The 18,490-nt window shown below is 34.0% G+C and overlaps 2 protein-coding genes and 2 non-coding genes across 4 annotated transcripts; 3 read left to right on the forward strand and 1 right to left on the reverse strand.

The window, feature by feature from the left end:
* Nucleotides 1–6,858: 6,858 nt before the first annotated feature.
* Nucleotides 6,859–8,992, forward strand: LOC145073419 (putative phytol kinase 2, chloroplastic). Its single transcript, XM_079019969.1, has 6 exons — nucleotides 6,859–7,357; nucleotides 7,850–7,917; nucleotides 7,994–8,125; nucleotides 8,215–8,330; nucleotides 8,439–8,553; nucleotides 8,632–8,992. The coding sequence occupies exons 1-6, from the start codon at nucleotides 6,998–7,000 to the stop codon at nucleotides 8,807–8,809; spliced, it is 969 nt and encodes a 322-aa protein (XP_078876095.1). The 5' UTR covers nucleotides 6,859–6,997; the 3' UTR covers nucleotides 8,810–8,992.
* A 4,734-nt stretch (nucleotides 8,993–13,726) lies between these two features.
* Nucleotides 13,727–13,806, forward strand: TRNAL-UAG (transfer RNA leucine (anticodon UAG)). The gene has a single exon. It is a non-coding gene; the product is annotated as a tRNA-Leu (tRNA).
* Nucleotides 13,807–13,852: 46 nt separating this feature from the next.
* LOC145076879 (BAG family molecular chaperone regulator 4-like) lies at nucleotides 13,853–15,726 on the reverse strand. Its single transcript, XM_079022680.1, has 4 exons — nucleotides 15,376–15,726; nucleotides 14,577–14,833; nucleotides 14,352–14,498; nucleotides 13,853–14,267 (listed from the first exon to the last, which is right to left on the reverse strand). The coding sequence occupies exons 1-4, from the start codon at nucleotides 15,581–15,583 to the stop codon at nucleotides 14,079–14,081; spliced, it is 801 nt and encodes a 266-aa protein (XP_078878806.1). The 5' UTR covers nucleotides 15,584–15,726; the 3' UTR covers nucleotides 13,853–14,078.
* A 1,509-nt stretch (nucleotides 15,727–17,235) lies between these two features.
* On the forward strand, nucleotides 17,236–17,309 carry TRNAI-UAU (transfer RNA isoleucine (anticodon UAU)). Its single transcript has one exon. It is a non-coding gene; the product is annotated as a tRNA-Ile (tRNA).
* The last annotated feature ends 1,181 nt before the right edge of the window (nucleotides 17,310–18,490 follow it).

The raw sequence follows: 18,490 nt of genomic DNA on the forward strand, positions 1-18,490 counted from the left end.
TACTAATTAAATAATATGATTTCATATTAATATATTAGAACTTATAATATATTAATAAATCATAAATAACCTTTTCTCACAAAAGTCTATCCAAATTGTTCTGATGCCATGCAACCTAGATGGACCATGACAAATCGGGTCAAGTACATACCAATTATAGTTATGGACTTAGACACCAATCCAACAAGCGTAACATCCGAACTTTCACTACTTAAGGCAACCGCCAGACTAGAACCTGCTCTTGGATAAGGTGTCTAAGTCCATAACTATTTATGGTATGTACTTGACCCAACCCGACATGGTCCATTTGGGTTGCATGGCATCATGCATTTGGATAGACAAAATGAGAGAAATAACACTTGTGGTTTATTAATATAATATAAGTTCTAATATATTAATAGTATTATTTAATTAGTATTGATGAAGAATTAATTTTGGATTAATTAAGTTATCAAAAGATGACTAATTATATATATGGGTTGATTATGTAAATCGTCCATAACTTGTATAGTGGGCTAATGCTCCATGGATTATCAAGTTAGGTTAAAACCCATAGGATGCTCCATGGGAGTTACAAACCCATGGGTCATGGAAATGAAGAGTCATGTCACATTAGGGTTTACATGGTGTAACCCTAGATGTGACACACTATATAAAGAACAAGATGTACACCAAAATCGGCTACACTAGAAGCATAAGAGAGGGAAAGCCGATTTTTGCAAGTGTTATACATTCTCTCAAAGTTATTCCAAAGCATTTGGTGTTGTGTGAAACGTTTGAGGCATCACACTTGGGGTGCTATGCTCTCAAGGTTTTCAAGGAATCAAATCAACTACAAGGTATGTAATTCTAGCCATCTTTTATGTTAAAAGTTCCCCATGTATGCTAGATAGGATTATGAACCTTGGAAATCATATTTTGCATGTATTTTAGACAAACATAAATCCAAGGTTTTCTAGGGTTGCATGTACACTTAGGGGTGTTAGAATGCTCATAACCCATCACTTGCTAGAACTTATAATTTCTCGACCAAACCACCAAGGGTACACATATATGAGCCTAGATATACTACTGAAAAGACTTTGATTAAGGGTCGACGCACCAATTACACCTTCAACTAGCACTCCTCAGAGACCTTCAAACGACTCCCAGATGTTGATGAAAAATGAAATGACCAATTGATTGGAATTGGGTCCACAACTAAACCCAATGGTCCCACAAATGTTGAACAAAGCCTATGCGGAAATACTCTTACCGACTCTGAAGCCAATCGACAGAGCGCCAATTTTCCATCTCAGCTCAAGATAACTGAGCCATATTGGGAGCTAACCATGTTCTCCGTATCTGATGCACAACTTGAGCAGATCAAACCCTCCACTATCAAGATCCCTGACGCTTCCAAAAGGAACTATTGACCACAACGAGTCCACTACCTATCAGCTCATTTTGTAAGAACAATACATGTGTTTTTGGAGACATAATCCTAATGGAAACTTGCTCTACACCCACGATCAGATTAATTTTTAAAATCTTAGCGACCATGGAGGACTCCGACGGGTCCTTGAGAAATGCCATTAGAAAACTACCTGAGAACCTCAAGGATAACCTAGTTTCCTTCCATATGTAGCAATAAACCTGAACTAAAACCTCACATACTTGAACCACATATACCTTGATTCCTTGCACTGCAACCACAAGGCCAGACAATTCGACATCCACAGAACGGCTGGAACGAATGCACACATTTCCAGATCCTTGCATAACGAAATAAGATGAACCTCCGAATGACAACTAGTCACTTTATTTCAAGGAAACTCCAGTTCTTAGATGGAGACCTCCGAACCCCAAGGCTTACCTGACCAATAATCATTTTAAACACCAAAGGATTCATTAGAAAAAGTAGCAGTATTCATGGAGGAAAGAATGAAAAATAAAGAACATAATAGATAAAAATAAGCTCATAAGACTATGTACCACCATTCCTTGAAGGCACCGCTCCTAAATCTTATGACATCAGTCCTTTCCTGTCTTTCGTCAATACCGTGCTTACTAATCGCAAGGGACAATCGGCCCCTCCCTGCCTCATCTGTAACATCTTGATCCTCGACACACTCCATCGTGGGCCTTCCCATATTTCTCACACTTTGAGAACATCGGGCTTCTTGATAATGGGTTGGAAACCTTGATTCGTTTGTTTCCGGGTGAGTAGGGATATTAAAAAGTCTCGTGGGATCCCAATCTTGTGGGGTCACCGTCCCTTATGGGGGTATTTGCTGAAAAAAATTAGGGGACCGTAGCGGGGGCGAAGGCAAGGTTAACCCATGTTTTAATTTTGGGGGTGGGGGCGGGGGCTTTCAGTCCCATCCAGAAACCCCCATGGGGGCCTCATTAAAAAGTTATATATATATATATATATATATATATATATATATATATATATATATATATATAAAATAAATAGTAGAATGATTTTTACGTACCAAAATTCAACAAATAACATGTTTTTAAGTTGTTTGTAACATGTAAAATTATGCTATAAATAACTATTTATTAGCCAAAATATAGTTTCTTTTTAACCCAACCAAGAACTTTTTAGCCCAAATAAGGTAGCCCAAAATCAAGCGGGAGCGGGGGAACGGGGGCGGGGACGGGGGTAAGAAGGGGAATTCGTGGGAAGGGGCAGGATTTGTAATCTCTGTCCTGTTTTCCCCCGTTGACATCCCTACGGCTGAATAGGGACCTAGTCCTGAAGTTGCTTTCCCATCTCTTCCTTGATTCTCGATCCTACTTCTAGAGTCACACTCTTGGTCTCCACCGAAAACCTATGCTCCTACCGGAATCGGGTCATAAATTCATTTTATGCCATTGTTTTCATTTCAACAACCGAAATAGATTGTGCTATCAAACCCAACAACTCTTTGTTACACAAAGCAAAAAGTCTAAAGCAAACTGAACCCTTGCTTCTATGGGGCAGAGACTGGTGTGGAAGGCAACATGCATTTATTCAATCCAATGCACGTTAAGAACTGTGACATTCCTTCCATATATGATGGAAGGCTGATAAATGACCATGTCGAGGCAAGTAGCATCACTACCCGATGACTGTTCCAATGTACTTAAGGATGCCAATTTGTTATCGATCATCTCATTTACTCCTTTCTTGATACTTTTAACCACAATTGGTACCACCTGGTACCACCTCAAACAATTCCCTCAATATTTCTGAATTAACCAACTCATGCAAGTCTGCATCACTTGAGCGCGATCCATCATGATCGTAACGCACCAAACCACTCCCCACTTGCCTGATCATCACCATGTTGAAAACAGACATGAGATATGTAAAGAAAATCAATTCGCATCGCTAACCCATAATACATTTAACTACCTATTCCTCATAATCCCATGACCCCCTTTATACTCGTATGAGTTTTGTGCTTTCGATAGTACGAGACCATACTACCTTCCGCACCTACCCGTATTTGTCTCAAGGGATGCCACGAAGTTCCTGGATCACTAGTCCCAAAGCAACTAGGGTATGCATACACCATATACTTACTCTCTCGAGAGTAACTATCAATTCCTTACTTTTGCTGGCACTTTAACAATCACACACCCAACTCATAAAATCTTCACTAACTCTGTAGTTGCCTTGCGTATGCTAATCATACATAATGCCATATTCAATAGAATGTCGGATAATTGTTTCTACCCTAAGCCCACAACGAAACTAGGAACAATAGATAAGGATAAATCAAGCATTCTCATGCTATAAAATCCTAGTTATGTACAATAATGATGCATACACTAAACAACTACAGTAAAATGTCAGTTTCATATAGCATGTCAATAAACCCCCAAGGCTATCAGGCATCATAAATCAGACTATTCTACCATGCAATTCCTAAAGATCCCTGACCGATGAATTGGCATGAAGTTCTAACATATCACCAATATACATATAACAAGTGTGAGTATCTTGGGAATAACTTTTCCTTGAGCTCCGACTGATTGAACACATCATATCCTCTCTTTTAGTTATTTTAGAAATTATCTACGAAAATTCTTTTTGTAAATCCGTAGTTTGAGTCTGGAATCACACGAGTGTTTAACCAAATACCTTTAACCAGGGTTCTCATACCAACTTATAACGTATAAAAAGTCATAGTAAAATTTTCCATTTTTAAAAGGCATTTTCATAAAATTCATAAGTCACCAAAACATTGTTTTACAACCATATAAAAATCAAAGTAATAAAATCAAAGCATATATCAAAACATGAAACTATTGGATGGTGTGTACAATCATTCCTTCTCCTTCCCTGGGTCATCTAAGGTACTTGAAACATTAAAATCCACAACTCTAAGCCAAAGATTAGTGAGTTCCCCAAAAATACCCCATACAATAATACATATACAATGCATGCACACATGAGCTTTCAGTCTGCCTGGACCACCTTGCGAGGCCTACATGATGCCTGTATTGCTCTCCCGAGCCTACAGTCTAACTGGACTACCTTGTAAGGCCTACAATATAGTTGCACCGCTCCGTTGGGCCTACAGTCTGAATGGACCGCCTCGCAAGCCCTACAATACACCTTGAATGCCCATGTATCTAGGCTTACAACACAAAGCAGGATTGCCTTAACCCTACCATAATATGTCGACATATGCAAACAAACAAACAAACAAACAAACAGACAATACCATTTCCTTAAGTATCATTTTGCAATGTCCCACACCATGCTTCCGCTAAAACGCATTCCTCCACTAGTGTCCATCATTGTGTAATGTCTTGATTTTCCATGGTAACCGTTTTCCCTTTCCCTTTTCCTCTCCTACTACTTGCGACTTCCGTTTCGGCAACAAATTATACATTTGGTTGCGTGGGTGGTGGTTAGGTTGTTTCTGTTTAGAGATTTGGTATCAGAGATGAAGTACCACAAATATTTTGTTGGAAGTAGGGTGGGGAAGGAAATTACACCGGAGGTGAGGTGACGTTGAAATAAGTTTGTTGGTATAGTATTTGCGGCGAACTTTGAGTGTTTAATAGGTTAATAACTCTCGTATCCAGTGAATCCGATATGAGATGTTGTGTTTGGTTGTGGGTTTGAGTTTGGTGGAAGGGTGTTTGAATTTTGCTCCATTTTTTGGTTGAAAATGTTTTGAAGTTGTATAAAATATACAGAAGAAAAAGAATGGTGTGACGAAAAATGAGTGGATTAATAGGTATTTATATGTATTTTTTTTAAATCACTGTTTGATCCTAATGAGCATGAGGTCGTTTTGTATAAATACTCGTTAAACTACGTTGTCTCCTCAACACGTCTTAATATAACATGGCATGAGGGTGGTGTTTCAAAGCCTTTTAACGACGTTAAGAGCCGAATAGGACCCTCCACGTTGTGGAAGACCTATACCGAGAAGCGTAACAAATAAGATATTTTAGGAAGAATGAGGTTGCAAAAAAATGATATGAAAAAATTGATTTGTACTTAAATGCTAATACACATCCTAGAGGCCTAGAAGGTGTTTGGGTTTATTTTTCAAATGAATTTTTGACTTTTATCTTTTTTCAAAAAGTCAAAAAATTCAAAAAGATATTTGGGAAATAGAAAAATTATTTTCAAAGTAATTTTTTGCCAGAAAAAAAGGGTTTTTTAAAAGTCAGGAAATTATAGATTTTTGTGACTTTTAGCTTTTTAAAAGGTAAATTACATTAAAAAGTTAATAAATACTTGCCAAACATTTTTTAAAAACAACTGATGGTCAAAATGAACTTTTACAAAAAAAAAAAAAAAAAAAAAAAAAAAAAAAAAAAAACTTTTGAGTTTAAAAAGTAATTCCAAACACCTTTTCACCAAGTATGGTAGGAAGAATGAGGTTAGAAAAAATTGATATGAAAAAAATTGACTCGTGATTATCAGCTAATAACTTAATACACATCTTAACAAGGTCGGTCGGTGTACCCTTTACCGCACACTACGGTAATTGATTTGACACTATAGTGTGCAGTGAACACAACTCTGACCCCCCCCCCCCCCCTACCGCACTCGAGATTCTTACCGCGGGAGGTGATCTTACCACGTGTGATTTCGACTGTTTGAACATTTGACCGTTGACAACGGTCATATTTTCAACTCTTTTATTATTATTATTATTATTAATCATTTCAACTATAAATTAAGATCATATATCACACACAACACTCTCAATCCTACTAGTTTTCAAACCTATTTCTTAAACAAAAAAAAAAAAAAAAGTCCAAACAATCCTCAATTTACCGCTCAGGGCAAATCACGTTCAAATGTTCAACCATTGGATATGTCAGTATATCGACCCCAACTTGATCCATCCATGATTTTGCTCTGACCCCAACCCCAACAAGTTTACTATTACCCCATGCAACTTCTAAGCCCAAACATGTTTTAAAAATTTTCCCTTCTGCCCGAATGTTGAATTTGTTCGGGAAACACAACTCGATCCCAAACCTGTAACCGAACCCGAACCCGAACCGGTAACCAAAAACAAACCCTACTAGTTTTGTTGAATTTGCTTTATCGTTGTAATTGTTTAATGAAATATTTTCCTTTTCTTAATTTTATAAATTCACTTCAACCAGTGCCTTCTCGTCTCGCCCTATCTCGGTATTTTTATTAAATTACATTCAGTTAAAAAAAGAAAAATAATAAAAATAAAAGTCTAAACAATGCTCGTTGAAGTTAGGGTTTCGTATCTTGAATCATCAACGAATCTGTACGATTCTATTCCCCTTCACCAAACTAAATTAATGTTTATGATCAAATCCAAGAACAAAATTCTGGTTGTTATCGCTGAACTTAACATGATTAAATTGGAATTATAAGGCTGCAGCTATAATAAGCTACTGCTATTTCTTGTCCTCATTTAACTCGAGCTTCGAAGCGAATTGTGAAATCCTCATACGAATTTCATATTGTATGATAATTGATAATTTACTCACCCAAAATCGCGATTGAATGACGATGGCTTCCTCTCTTTGTGCAATTCACCCTTTCTCGTCGTGTTCTTTTCGTGATCCGAGATTCCGCCAATCGGATTCGCGTCTTACAGCAACATATTTCACTCTTTCTTCTTCCTCCATTCCTAATTCTTCTTCTACTACTCTAAATGGTCGATCTAGCCTCGATTTCTCCATCCAAAAGTTAAATCCTAATGTGGGTCCTCGGAGAATAAGGACAGCTGTAGCTGCTGGACCTATGTTCTTCCCGGAGAATCCCCTCGTCGGGGATATTTTCGCCATGGTTTTCTCCGGTTGCTTTGCACTATCTATACTTCGAATTTATGAAGAAACTGCAAGGAGAGGTGTTTTTGACCAGGTGGGTGCACTTCAATATCTCTGAATTTGCCTAATTTGTTATGTAGTAAATATATTGTTTATGCAGTTTTGTGAAACATAGGGAAACTAGGAAATTGAATTAGCTTAAAGAAAATGTTTTCTTTGTCAGGGCATTATTTATTTCAGTTCTTGAGTTCTGCTCTACCTGTGGTGGACAGAGGGCGCCATTTTGATCCTGAATGTCATACAATGTGTTACGTTTCATATCAACATCAATCCAAATTTTTTTGCCAAAAACGCCAACTACATTTCTACAAATACAGTAATGTTTGTTTATACATTGCAACAAAAATCCATTTTACATTTGAAAAATGATAGTTTTTGGCATGAAAAATCAAAATGTAGCTTTAAAAAAATCTGGCATAATAAACTTGTGTTCATTCAACTTTGATTATAGGAGAATCTTGAATGTCTTAAAGCTATTCATTTATAAAAATTAACCCTTTTTGAAGATATATTCTCTCTTATTCAGAAACTAAATAGGAAGCTTGTACATACAACGATTGGGCTGGCATTCATGTTATGCTGGCCTCTCTTCAGGTAATTTATACATGAGAAAGAAGGGCATTTTTGTCATTTTCTTCATAACGATGTAGTTCCTCTTAAACTTTTGCAGTTCAGGTCGTCAAGGGGCAGTTATAGCAGCTCTTATTCCTGGGGTCAACATAGTGAAAGTGCTTCTCATAGGACTTGGTATATGGAAAGATGAGGCAACTGTAAAATCTATGAGCAGATATGGAGACTACAGGTTTATTAAAAACTATTCTTTTTTCTCTCACCCCTTCATATTTTATATATTTTGAAAACTTATATCTAACAATTCAAGTATTGAATCAGAGAACTAATTAAGGGACCATTGTACTACGCTTCTACCATTGCTTTATCTTCTATAATCTACTGGAGAACATCCCCCATTGCAATTGCTGCAATTTGTAATCTTTGTGCTGGAGATGGTATTTGATTAATGACCCCTTTTGTGATATTAAAAATGCCATTTACAGATTTACTCATAATGCTATGAACATTATTTGAAAAAAAAAATCTTCAAATCCTTGATCCAGGTATGGCTGACATTGTTGGAAGGCGATTTGGAAAGAAAAAGATCCCTTATAACAAAGACAAATCTTTTGCAGGAAGCATTGCCATGGCAGCTTCCGGTTTCATCGTATCTCTTGGGTAATCTTTATGCACAAGGGCAAAATAGTCTCTTTTTTTTATTTTATTTTTATAATTCTAACAAAATGTTGGTGATAGGTACATGCATTATTTCTCCATGTTTGGCTACTTTGAAGAAAGTTGGGAAATGATATTGGGGTTCTTGATTGTTTCGATTGCTAGTGCATTGATAGAATCCCACCCTATCAGCACCAAATTTGATGACAATCTCATGGTGCCACTCACATCTTTCTTCCTGGGAACTTTAGTTTTCTGATATGGTTGACTTCACTTACCCTTTTATTAGATCTAGGACTAAACACAAGAAATATCAATCTACTTTCATTTAATTGTTTATTGTTTTGTAACATCCTACTTTCATTTTTTTTTTCTGTTACAACCTTGTACTTTTGAATGCTTAAACAATAATCGTATATACAATTAAAAATTATGGTTGAAATGTTGGAAAACAAGTAATAATTATATATTTTTTTTTACTTTCTTCAAGATAGTATATGACAAGTAATAGATGATAACAGGAATCGGAAATAAAGAACACATTACCATGATTTTGGTTGACTGAAATATAGACAACCTATAACCGACATTGATAACCTTTGCATATAGAAAAAGACATACATTGGTATGTGATTTCCTACATATAAAATTAATGTCACCCCATAATGAAGAATAAAGAGTTGTGTACGACTAAAGGAAAAAAAAACATATACAAACAATACAAGTAAAAGTAAATACGTGCAAATGAAGCTGGACAATATTGTACGGACACAAGGCCAACAGATAGTAACAATAACAGTGAGCATATACTACTACTACTACTAACAATAAAATTGAAAGAGGGGACAATAGTAAGATAGTAAAAGGCACAAAAAAGTGGAAATGGAGCTAATACCTAGACTACTTTCTATTCTACTACCCTAATTTTCAGTTTCTACAACCTAATATCTATGTCATCGTCACCCAACTCTCTCTCTCTCTCTCTCTCTCTCTCTCTCTCTCTCTCTCTCGTGTGTGTGTGTGTGTGTGCAAATCTCTGGAAATCAAACGATATCTTCATGATTCCGGTTCCTTTGGTACACATCACCATGATTCTGGTCAAGTGTTGCAAAATTTCTGCTATTTCTTCTTATCTGCATGAGATGAGGGGCGATAATAAGGAAGAAGATGAAGATTGAGAAAACAATAATTACAACAAACGCCATGATCTCGCCATCAACAGCATAACGTCGATTATGTGAAAGAAGAGAACATGGAGTAATTGGAGCCATTGCGGGTGATAGGAAGACTTCATGGATTGTGTTGTCCATCTGTGTTTTCTTTTTTTGGTTTTCTTGAAATATCTAAGGCCTTTTTTGTCTTGATTTAAATTTTGGTGAAATATTTAATAATGTATGGACATACTCATTACGTGTGTTTCTTGGGAGTTGGGATACCAAATAAAATTGTCTTTTTGTTTCAATAATCAATTGGGGATGGCAACTCACTGTTGCTTTGTTAGTAGAGTCTTTGGATTGTTTTCATGCTAAAAGACATATATTAAAGAATATAGAATATCAACTTGATGATTAGACATGCCAAAATGCCAAAATGGGTTTAAATGGTTATGGGTAAAAGGGTTTATAAACTATTCAATTTGGTTATGGCTAAATTCTTCGAATAAAAGATAGATCATTATTTTAATATTTATTGTGTACTGATTATTTATTAACTAAAAAAATGAAATAAATTTTGGCATGTCAATTCAATACTAAATGAGACGTGTTAGGAACTTGGGATATGAATGTTGTTGATTAAGAAGAGGCCTGCAAGAAAGATGAAGGTCATGGAAATAAGGATATCATGGTGTACAACTGTACATCTGATACAGCTATGTTGGACTGATATGACACATCACATAAGGACGAGTTAAACCATCATCATTTGCAATAAAAATTCACATGAAATATGAACATTTTTTCAAATATAGTATATTAGCAATTCAATCCAATTCAATTTTTTTATAAAAAAAAATTATTTCTTTCTTTCATCTATACAACTCAAATCAATACAATTTTATATATCCGTTAGCAATCCAATCCAAACCAATTTTTAATAAACAAAAATATATCGATATTGATCTTATTTCGTAGAAAAAAAGAAATCATGTATTAATATATAATTTATTTTATTTTTTATTAGAATAAAATATGATTATTTATGAAATTAATTTTTAATCTTAAATATTAATGTAACATCATCTTTTGATGATGGACACGTAGCTAGAAACATGGGTCATTAGATGGACTAGCTGGGTTGTTGTGGTGAACGGATCATTGTAGTTTTTTTAATTTTTAATTTTTTTCAAATTAAATAATCAGTGAATCGTTCGTATATAACCCCGATGGGGATAGTCTAACACATCAACAATAACTTTTATATATATATATATATATATATATATATATATATATATATATATATATATATATATATATATATATATAGAGAGAGAGAGAGAGAGAGAGAGAGAGAGGAAAGTAGCCGTACAATTTTTCTTAAGCTAATGAAAAAAAATACATGTTCACATTTAACAAATTTAATGAATTTAATAATATGATATAATGTATAGTTATGTTATTAAACATAAAAGAAAATAGAGAAAATTTTTGACGAAGCCATAAAAGGAAAAGTACTGACAATTAGTTAATTATATAATCATTTGAAATTAAAATAATTATAAGGAGATAAGAGGAAAGATGGATATATGGCAATAAAATAATATAATAAATTAATTAAAGTATTGTTGTTCCTCTTGCAATATCTTTTTACAACGGGTGTGCTGCTCTTAGTTCTCATGAGTGACATGATCTTATCTTAAATAATAGAGTGAAGGTTTAAAATCAGATAATTAAATAGTATGAATAGTTATCATTCTTTACTTTTAGTTTGTGGTGTTGCATTTGTTTCTTTGGTTATATATGTTTTCGTTGGAGTAAATTACACGAATAGTCTTTATGGTTTAGGACAATTTTTGTATTTGGCTTTTAACTTTTTTTTTTAACTTCGACAGTTTCTACTGTTTGTTTTTATTACGTGTTTGGTCTTTGTTTTACCTAAAAAGATTATTATGCCCTTATTAACTTCTTTTTTTTGATTAATTTTATTATTTATGTATTTATTTTAATTTATTATTTAAATTATTAAAAAAAAATGTCATGGGACCACACCCTCCTCTCCCCTTCTAAACTTGATATCTCTCTCTTATAACTCAACCCTAAATCATTGGAGTGGCTTGGAAGATTATAGTCACTAGAAACAATGTCGGATACCTCCACATCCGCTGGAAATCATCATAGTCGCCTAGATTCTCCCTCATCAACGACCTCTCGCCATCGCCTTCCAACATATACTTCATCATCTCGTTTCCCCCTGCACCCAACCTCACCATCTTCCCCATCACATTCTTCCTCCGGCGATCAACAGTCAATGGTTCTCCATTCCTGACATCTTCTTATTTTCGTTCTTATAAGTCATTTGTAAGTTCAAGATGCATCTAGAGTTTTGATCGAAAAAGGGTTTTGATACCCATTTCTGATTCTTGTAAACCAACTGTAACATGAAGTCTCGTGCGTCTGGTTCTTTAGAACAACTCGTAAACTACGATCTAGAGTTTTGATCTCACACCTTTATATGGTCTAGAAATCGTTCGCTGCAATTGAATCAGAATGAGGAAAGGAAGACTGATATCTTAATGTATTTTTTTTTCTGCATCTTGATGTCGAAAGGGAAAACAACAAAGCTACAACCCTCATATGTAAAATCTAATCTGACATGGTTCCCTCTTCTCCCTTCCTGTAGTTCCAACTTCTCATTTTCCCTCATTTCATTAGAGCCACCACCATGATTTTATGGAAATAGGTTACATGATTGTTCTTGATTTTGGTTTAATTTGGTGTTGATTACAGGTTTTGATTTTGATTTTGATTTTGATTAATCATGTTTGTTCTTAATTTTGGATTTGTTTTCAAGAATATGACCATGGCTGTTGGTGGCTAGTGGTGGATGGCAATTGTTTTAGTCAGGAAGGATGAGGAGGCTATGATTGTTGCCTATTGGTTATTTTAGGTGCTGTTTGTTTTTTCGAAGCGAAAATGTCTGAAATCTGCGGACCACCTCTGCAACCCTCTTTAGCAGAAGAGGTGGAACAAACGGCTGCAACATTTAAAAAAAAGTTTGTTTGTTTTTTAACGTCTGCAGACTACTACAGTAAGTTAAAGTAAGACGTGAAGAGGTTTGAAGCAGCTGGTTTAGTGTTGCGCCACACAGTACACATGCAGCAATTTTTAAGTTAGAAGTCTTTTGAAAAACAAACAACTGTGAAGGGTCAATTGCTGCGTGGCGCAGCAATAAGAGGCCATAAGAGTTTTTTAGAGAAAAAACAAACAACACTTTAGTGATGGTGACATAAATGGTGGTAGTTTACTTCAGTGGCATACTCCGACAAAAAAGAACCGGATGGAAGACTGAGTTTTAGATTAATAATAAATAATAAATATACAATATAAATTAAAACAAATATATAAATAATAAAACTGATAAGGGCATAATAGTCTTTTTAGGTAAGACAATGATCAAACGCACAACAATAACAAACAATATGGATCTTTCGAATTAAAAAAATAAGTTAGAGACCAAACGTGCAAACTAGCCCAAACCACAGGGACCATTCGTTAAATGTACTCTTTTCATTGTTTGAGAATCTAGTATTATTTAGGGCTTACTTTCAACTTCGTTGTTTTTCTATGTGCTTATTTGTTATTTTTTTTTTTATGTTCGGAGTAATCTATAATTAATAGAAATAGAAATCTCTTTGCTTTAACGGTTCCTTACATCTTACCTCATATTTACCTTGTAGGACTTGGATATAGCTTTTTGGTTAAAATTAACTAAAAGGTAGTTTTTCATTACCTCGTGATATAAAAATTGAAATGTTATAAATACATACGAGAGTCTTTATGATCTCAAAAGATGTGGAGGATGGTAATGATATAGTCTACATCATCAAAAGACTAATACAATTTTATTACAAACATCTAACCAATCATCATTTTTTGCCTTTTAAAACAAACTATAATTTGATGTTACAGAATAATATTACAATCATATTATTAAAGATTAACAGTAAAACATATACGACGGTTTGGCCGAGTGGTCTAAGGCGCCAGATTTAGGCTCTGGTCCGAAAGGGCGTGGGTTCAAATCCCACAGCCGTCATTCTTTTTATTTTTGTATCCATTCCAAATCAAATGCACTTCAGTCAAACATTAAATAAGAACTTCCATAGTTCCACAGATTTACAACACCAACCAAATCCACACTTTTATTCTCTATCAAATCCGAAGCATCTTGTTAGACTTAAAACGAGCCTCAATGAACAATAAATGAAGTTCATGCAAGCTTTATTCCAACAATATCATCCCTGAGATCCACTGAATACTCTGTACAACTTCCAACAGTAATCATGGTAAGCAAACACCAATTTAAATTCAATCAAACTGCTCCCAATCCTTTGTTATTTTCGTTGAAGTTTGATGAAAATGGCTTCCAATTCCTGACTCAAAAGTTTCCCATTTCTCTGTTATTGTAACAGCTGCAACCCTTTTGTCTGAATGGTTTTTACTCTTGATCAACTTTAGACTATCAAGAATGTCCACAAACCCCTGAACACGACGAACCTATCAAAAACATCACAAAAAAATTCTTAAAAAAATCCAACTTTCAACATCAATTGTAATTCGTTTGACTTGTTTAAAGTCAACCTCGATTCTCCTCTGTGTTTTTGCTTCTCCTTCGGCCTCAATCCCATCCAGTTTAAGCAATTCCTTCATAAGTAACTCCGTCAAAACTTCAACTTCCTTCTTCACAATCTTGATCCCATTTTTAGCTGATGTTTCCAATCCTGCAACCTACATACAAGCACACACAAATATTCTGAAAACATTTCCACTTTTACCCCTGTTACATACATTTATTTACAGTTTTACCTTGTCTGAGAGCTTATCCACCTCACTTCTAACTTTCATGACTGCATCATATGCTTGTAAATTACCATGATTCTTGTTTTTGTCAACAAGTTTTCTCTCTTTGCTTGCAGGATCCTCTAACAAGATTACCTTTGACATGTCTTTTACACCAGCCATGTCTAGATGTTCATCATCCCCCTTCTCTTTCCCTCTAAACAATAGTCTTTGATCTTTGGCTTCTAGATTCGTCTCACGTGCAAGAATCTTTTTGAGATCACCTTCAATATAATCATATATTAGGATACAATATAATTATTCAAAGATCATTTCAACAATTAAACCATATGTATCAGAATCTGAACTTTAGATCATGTGATCTATGTTTCTGGACTCTGAGGGGACCCAATACTAACTCACTTTGACTATAAACAAGTCAAGGAAAACAACAGAACAATAAAACCAATAATGAATGTGTTTGTGGATCAAGCAAGTTGCAAACTAATACAAAACAGAACGAATAATGATCTTGAAAGTCAAACAGTCAACATAATCACTACGTTATAACATGTAGCATAATCAAGATTCATAGGCTTAGTAAGATATAGAAAAGTCAACTCAACATCAAACCAAAACATGGGAAAAGAGCTAAATGAACAATGATCAAAAATCAACGTCAATAACCCAAATTCAAGATTTTTTAAAGATCACGTTTTTAATTAAAAAATAACATGAAAGATTAGCAACCCTGATTCAAGATTACTTAAAGATGACGTCGTTGATCCAAACAAATGAGTGAAGAAGAAAGAAAGCAGAGGGTTACCAAAAGTTGAGTGAGAGGATAAGGATATATGATGATGATAAGATTCATGAGAGACTTTGAATTTGATGATTGGGGCAGTGACACAGCCAGGATCCGACCCGACAACTCTCTTCTGTACAAGCATACCTCCAGGTCTTACTTCCCAATCAATGGCGACTTCAATCTCTTGACTTGCTTTCTGTTTACTCCTTTTTGAGGTTTTCATCATACTTTTCAGGATTGACCACCAAAAAGACAATGAAGAAATTAAGAGAAAAAGGTGGGAAGTAAAGAGTGTAAAGTGTAAAGTGAATGTTTGAAATTGTTTGTTGAGGAAAGTGGATTGGAGATGAGAGGCAGAGGAAAACGACATTCCACCCGCGGGTTATTGGTTGATCAGCGGTTGGTGGTCGGTTCTTTCATAAACAAATTTGTACTTTTTTTTTTTTTTTTTTTTTTTTTTTTTTTTAACGTGAATGACTTGTTTGTGTGAAAAAAAAAGTTACGTTTTTATCAAATTATGTAATGAACTGGAAATTGTATTAATTTATTAGGTCGTGTTTTAATTTATTATCAAATATTTATCTATTTATGAGTACCTAAATTGATAAGAAAATTTTTTTTTTGTTTTGTTGTGAAAATAAAATAAAAATTAAAACATGACGGTGTCAATTAATAAGAAACTAGCATTTTTCTTGTTACCTAGAAGTTTAATTTCGACGATTATATTGATAAAAGTTAAATATTGTGTCATTTGTTTGTAGATAAATATATGATGTCGGTATTACTGACTAACTTCAATATATACCGTCAAATGAAAACATTTTTTATGCGACCAAATTCATATGTAGGAAACATACATAAAAATAAGTGACACAACTCATTCATAGGAAATACATAAAAAAAGGCAGTAAAACATTAAAAAATTTATGTTAAAACGTAGATGAACTTGAATTTATATTGACATATGCATAAAAAATAAGTTAGCTTTCTCTCAAATAGTTCTAAATTTATGTGAAAATGTTTACCGGCACATACATAAAAATAAACATTTAAAAGATTAGTTTTTTTAAGTTAATGAACAAAACTTATTAAGGAAAATCAAATTATATATACTACGTAGATAACATGAAAGTTTATAAAATAGAGAGGTGAAATAAAGTTCAAAATCTAAAAAACCAAAATGACATTCAAAAAAATAATTGGGTGGAAAGTGAAACTTTACAAAATATTTTAAAAATAGGAAATCAAGTGAAGTTTTAAGTTTTTATAATTTTGAAATTATTTGTTTATAAAGTTGGGATATGTGGATATCATGTTAAGAACACCATGAAATAAGAATACAATTACAAACAAAATCACCAAACCATCTTAGCCTCTTAGGTAATCTTTCATTTAAAAATTTGAAGTTGTTTCCATTTTGCTAAAGTCTATTTTATGCCCATATCAAAATCAAAACACCATTTTGTCTATCCCCCCCCCCCCCCCCCCCCCCCCCCCCCCCCCCCCCAAAAAAAAAAAAAAAAAAAAAAAACCTTAGACTCGACTAATTATTATACGATCAATAAGTGATGTTTCATCTTTGTATGTAATTGTTTGAGTGATTATGTATCTTCTCAACTCATCATTACGAATAATAAATGATATTGGCATATTGCATTCATGACACAATTGAAGGAATAATATATGATAAAATAAAATAAAATATTTTACTAGAATATCACGTAAGAGTGCTCTTAATTAAAGTAAATCGTAAAAAGTGTTAATTCATAATATTTTAAGACGATGGCTACCGATCAAATAAAATAAATTGTTTGTAATAGTTTGGCTGCTGGTTAAGTAATGTTAATCTATTTTGATTATAGAATTGTAAACATTCAAGGTCCCGTAGCTCAGTTGGTTAGAGCGTTGGTCTTATGAGCCGAAGGTCGCGGGTTCGAGCCCCGCCGGGACCAATTATTATCTTCATGTTTTTCGATTCATAAGCTTTTTAACAAGAACTTGCAATTTCGATTCATTTATATAAGTTGATCTGGGTTATGTTTTACTTATATGTGTTCCCTCATTAATACATTCAAGTATTTTGTGTATTGTTGTTTGTGTAAACATGTGATTTGGGTGACACACCAAATCTGGCTTTATAAACATTGTGGTATTTATTTGGAAGGGAGATATTTAAGTTGGAACTTAAATAGGTTAAGAATGGAGAACGTAATGAAGCGAAAGGGAGAGGTGAAATTTTCACTTAGGTTTTTGATTCATTCACTTAGGTGATTTGGTTTTGATTTCTCTTACATGATTATCCCTTTTTAATTAAAATAAAGGTATAAAAGTCAAACCACATTGTTTTTAATTGGACGAATCAAAAACTTAAATGGAAATATCACCTTTTATGCCAAATACCGCCCTAAATAGTTTTGTTTTATTATGCTAACCGATTTAAGTATGTCTTAGTTATTTCAATTTTCTGAATTTCATGATGTTGAAATTAAGTTAGATTAAAAATATATTGAATAAAAAGTTAAATATTCAAACAATAAAACCAACCAAAGGGTTAGGGAAGTTACTAAAATGTCTTAAAAATCCAAGACTTTGAAAATCAACAAAGAAAAACATTTTGGTAGTCAAAACTCAAAGAAGAAAAAAGAAATAAAAAGTTATTGTTAAAACACACTCACAAATACTGAACATACACATTTTTACATGACATATTCAACCTGCCATTAAGCAGCCAAAAGAAAGCACTATGATTGGTTTGTTGATAATAGCATCGTACCTATATCTATTATGTCTATTAAGGCTGAAGCGTGTGGGTGCGGTCCCAGACCGCAATTTGTGCCACGTCGACCAAGAACACCGCCCCCAGACCGCGGTCTGGTGCGGTCTTGGTCGCACTGCGGTCCTTAAGTGCCGCGTTTTCTAATTGATTGAGGGGAAAAAGGGAGGATTGACTGGTTGTTGGGTATTATATATATATATATATATATATATATATATATATATATATACCTTTTTTTTTTGCTTTTTCTTTTTTATATATACATATCTAACTTCATTTTTTTCACAACACAATCTCTTCTCTCTCTCAAAAAAAAAAATTTAAAAATCAAAATTCTCTCAAAAATGTCATCTTCTG

Source organism: Lactuca serriola, chromosome 9, assembly GCF_051521515.1.
Source record: "Lactuca serriola cultivar US96UC23 chromosome 9, Lser_US96UC23_V15, whole genome shotgun sequence".
Lineage (NCBI taxonomy): Eukaryota > Viridiplantae > Streptophyta > Magnoliopsida > Asterales > Asteraceae > Lactuca > Lactuca serriola.

Excerpts from the sequence above, each read along its gene's own strand:
- LOC145076879 (XM_079022680.1), bottom strand. The coding sequence starts at position 15,583 with ATGATGAAAACCTCAAAAAGGAGTAAACAGAAAGCAAGTCAAGAGATT. Across the intron at positions 14,499-14,576 it reads TGGATAAGCTCTCAGACAAG|GTTGCAGGATTGGAAACATC; the intron begins GTAAAACTGTAA and ends GCTTGTATGTAG. Across the intron at positions 14,268-14,351 it reads AAACACAGAGGAGAATCGAG|GTTCGTCGTGTTCAGGGGTT; the intron begins GTTGACTTTAAA and ends TGTTTTTGATAG.
- LOC145073419 (XM_079019969.1), top strand. The coding sequence starts at position 6,998 with ATGACGATGGCTTCCTCTCTTTGTGCAATTCACCCTTTCTCGTCGTGT. Across the intron at positions 7,918-7,993 it reads TTATGCTGGCCTCTCTTCAG|TTCAGGTCGTCAAGGGGCAG; the intron begins GTAATTTATACA and ends AAACTTTTGCAG. Across the intron at positions 8,331-8,438 it reads TAATCTTTGTGCTGGAGATG|GTATGGCTGACATTGTTGGA; the intron begins GTATTTGATTAA and ends TCCTTGATCCAG.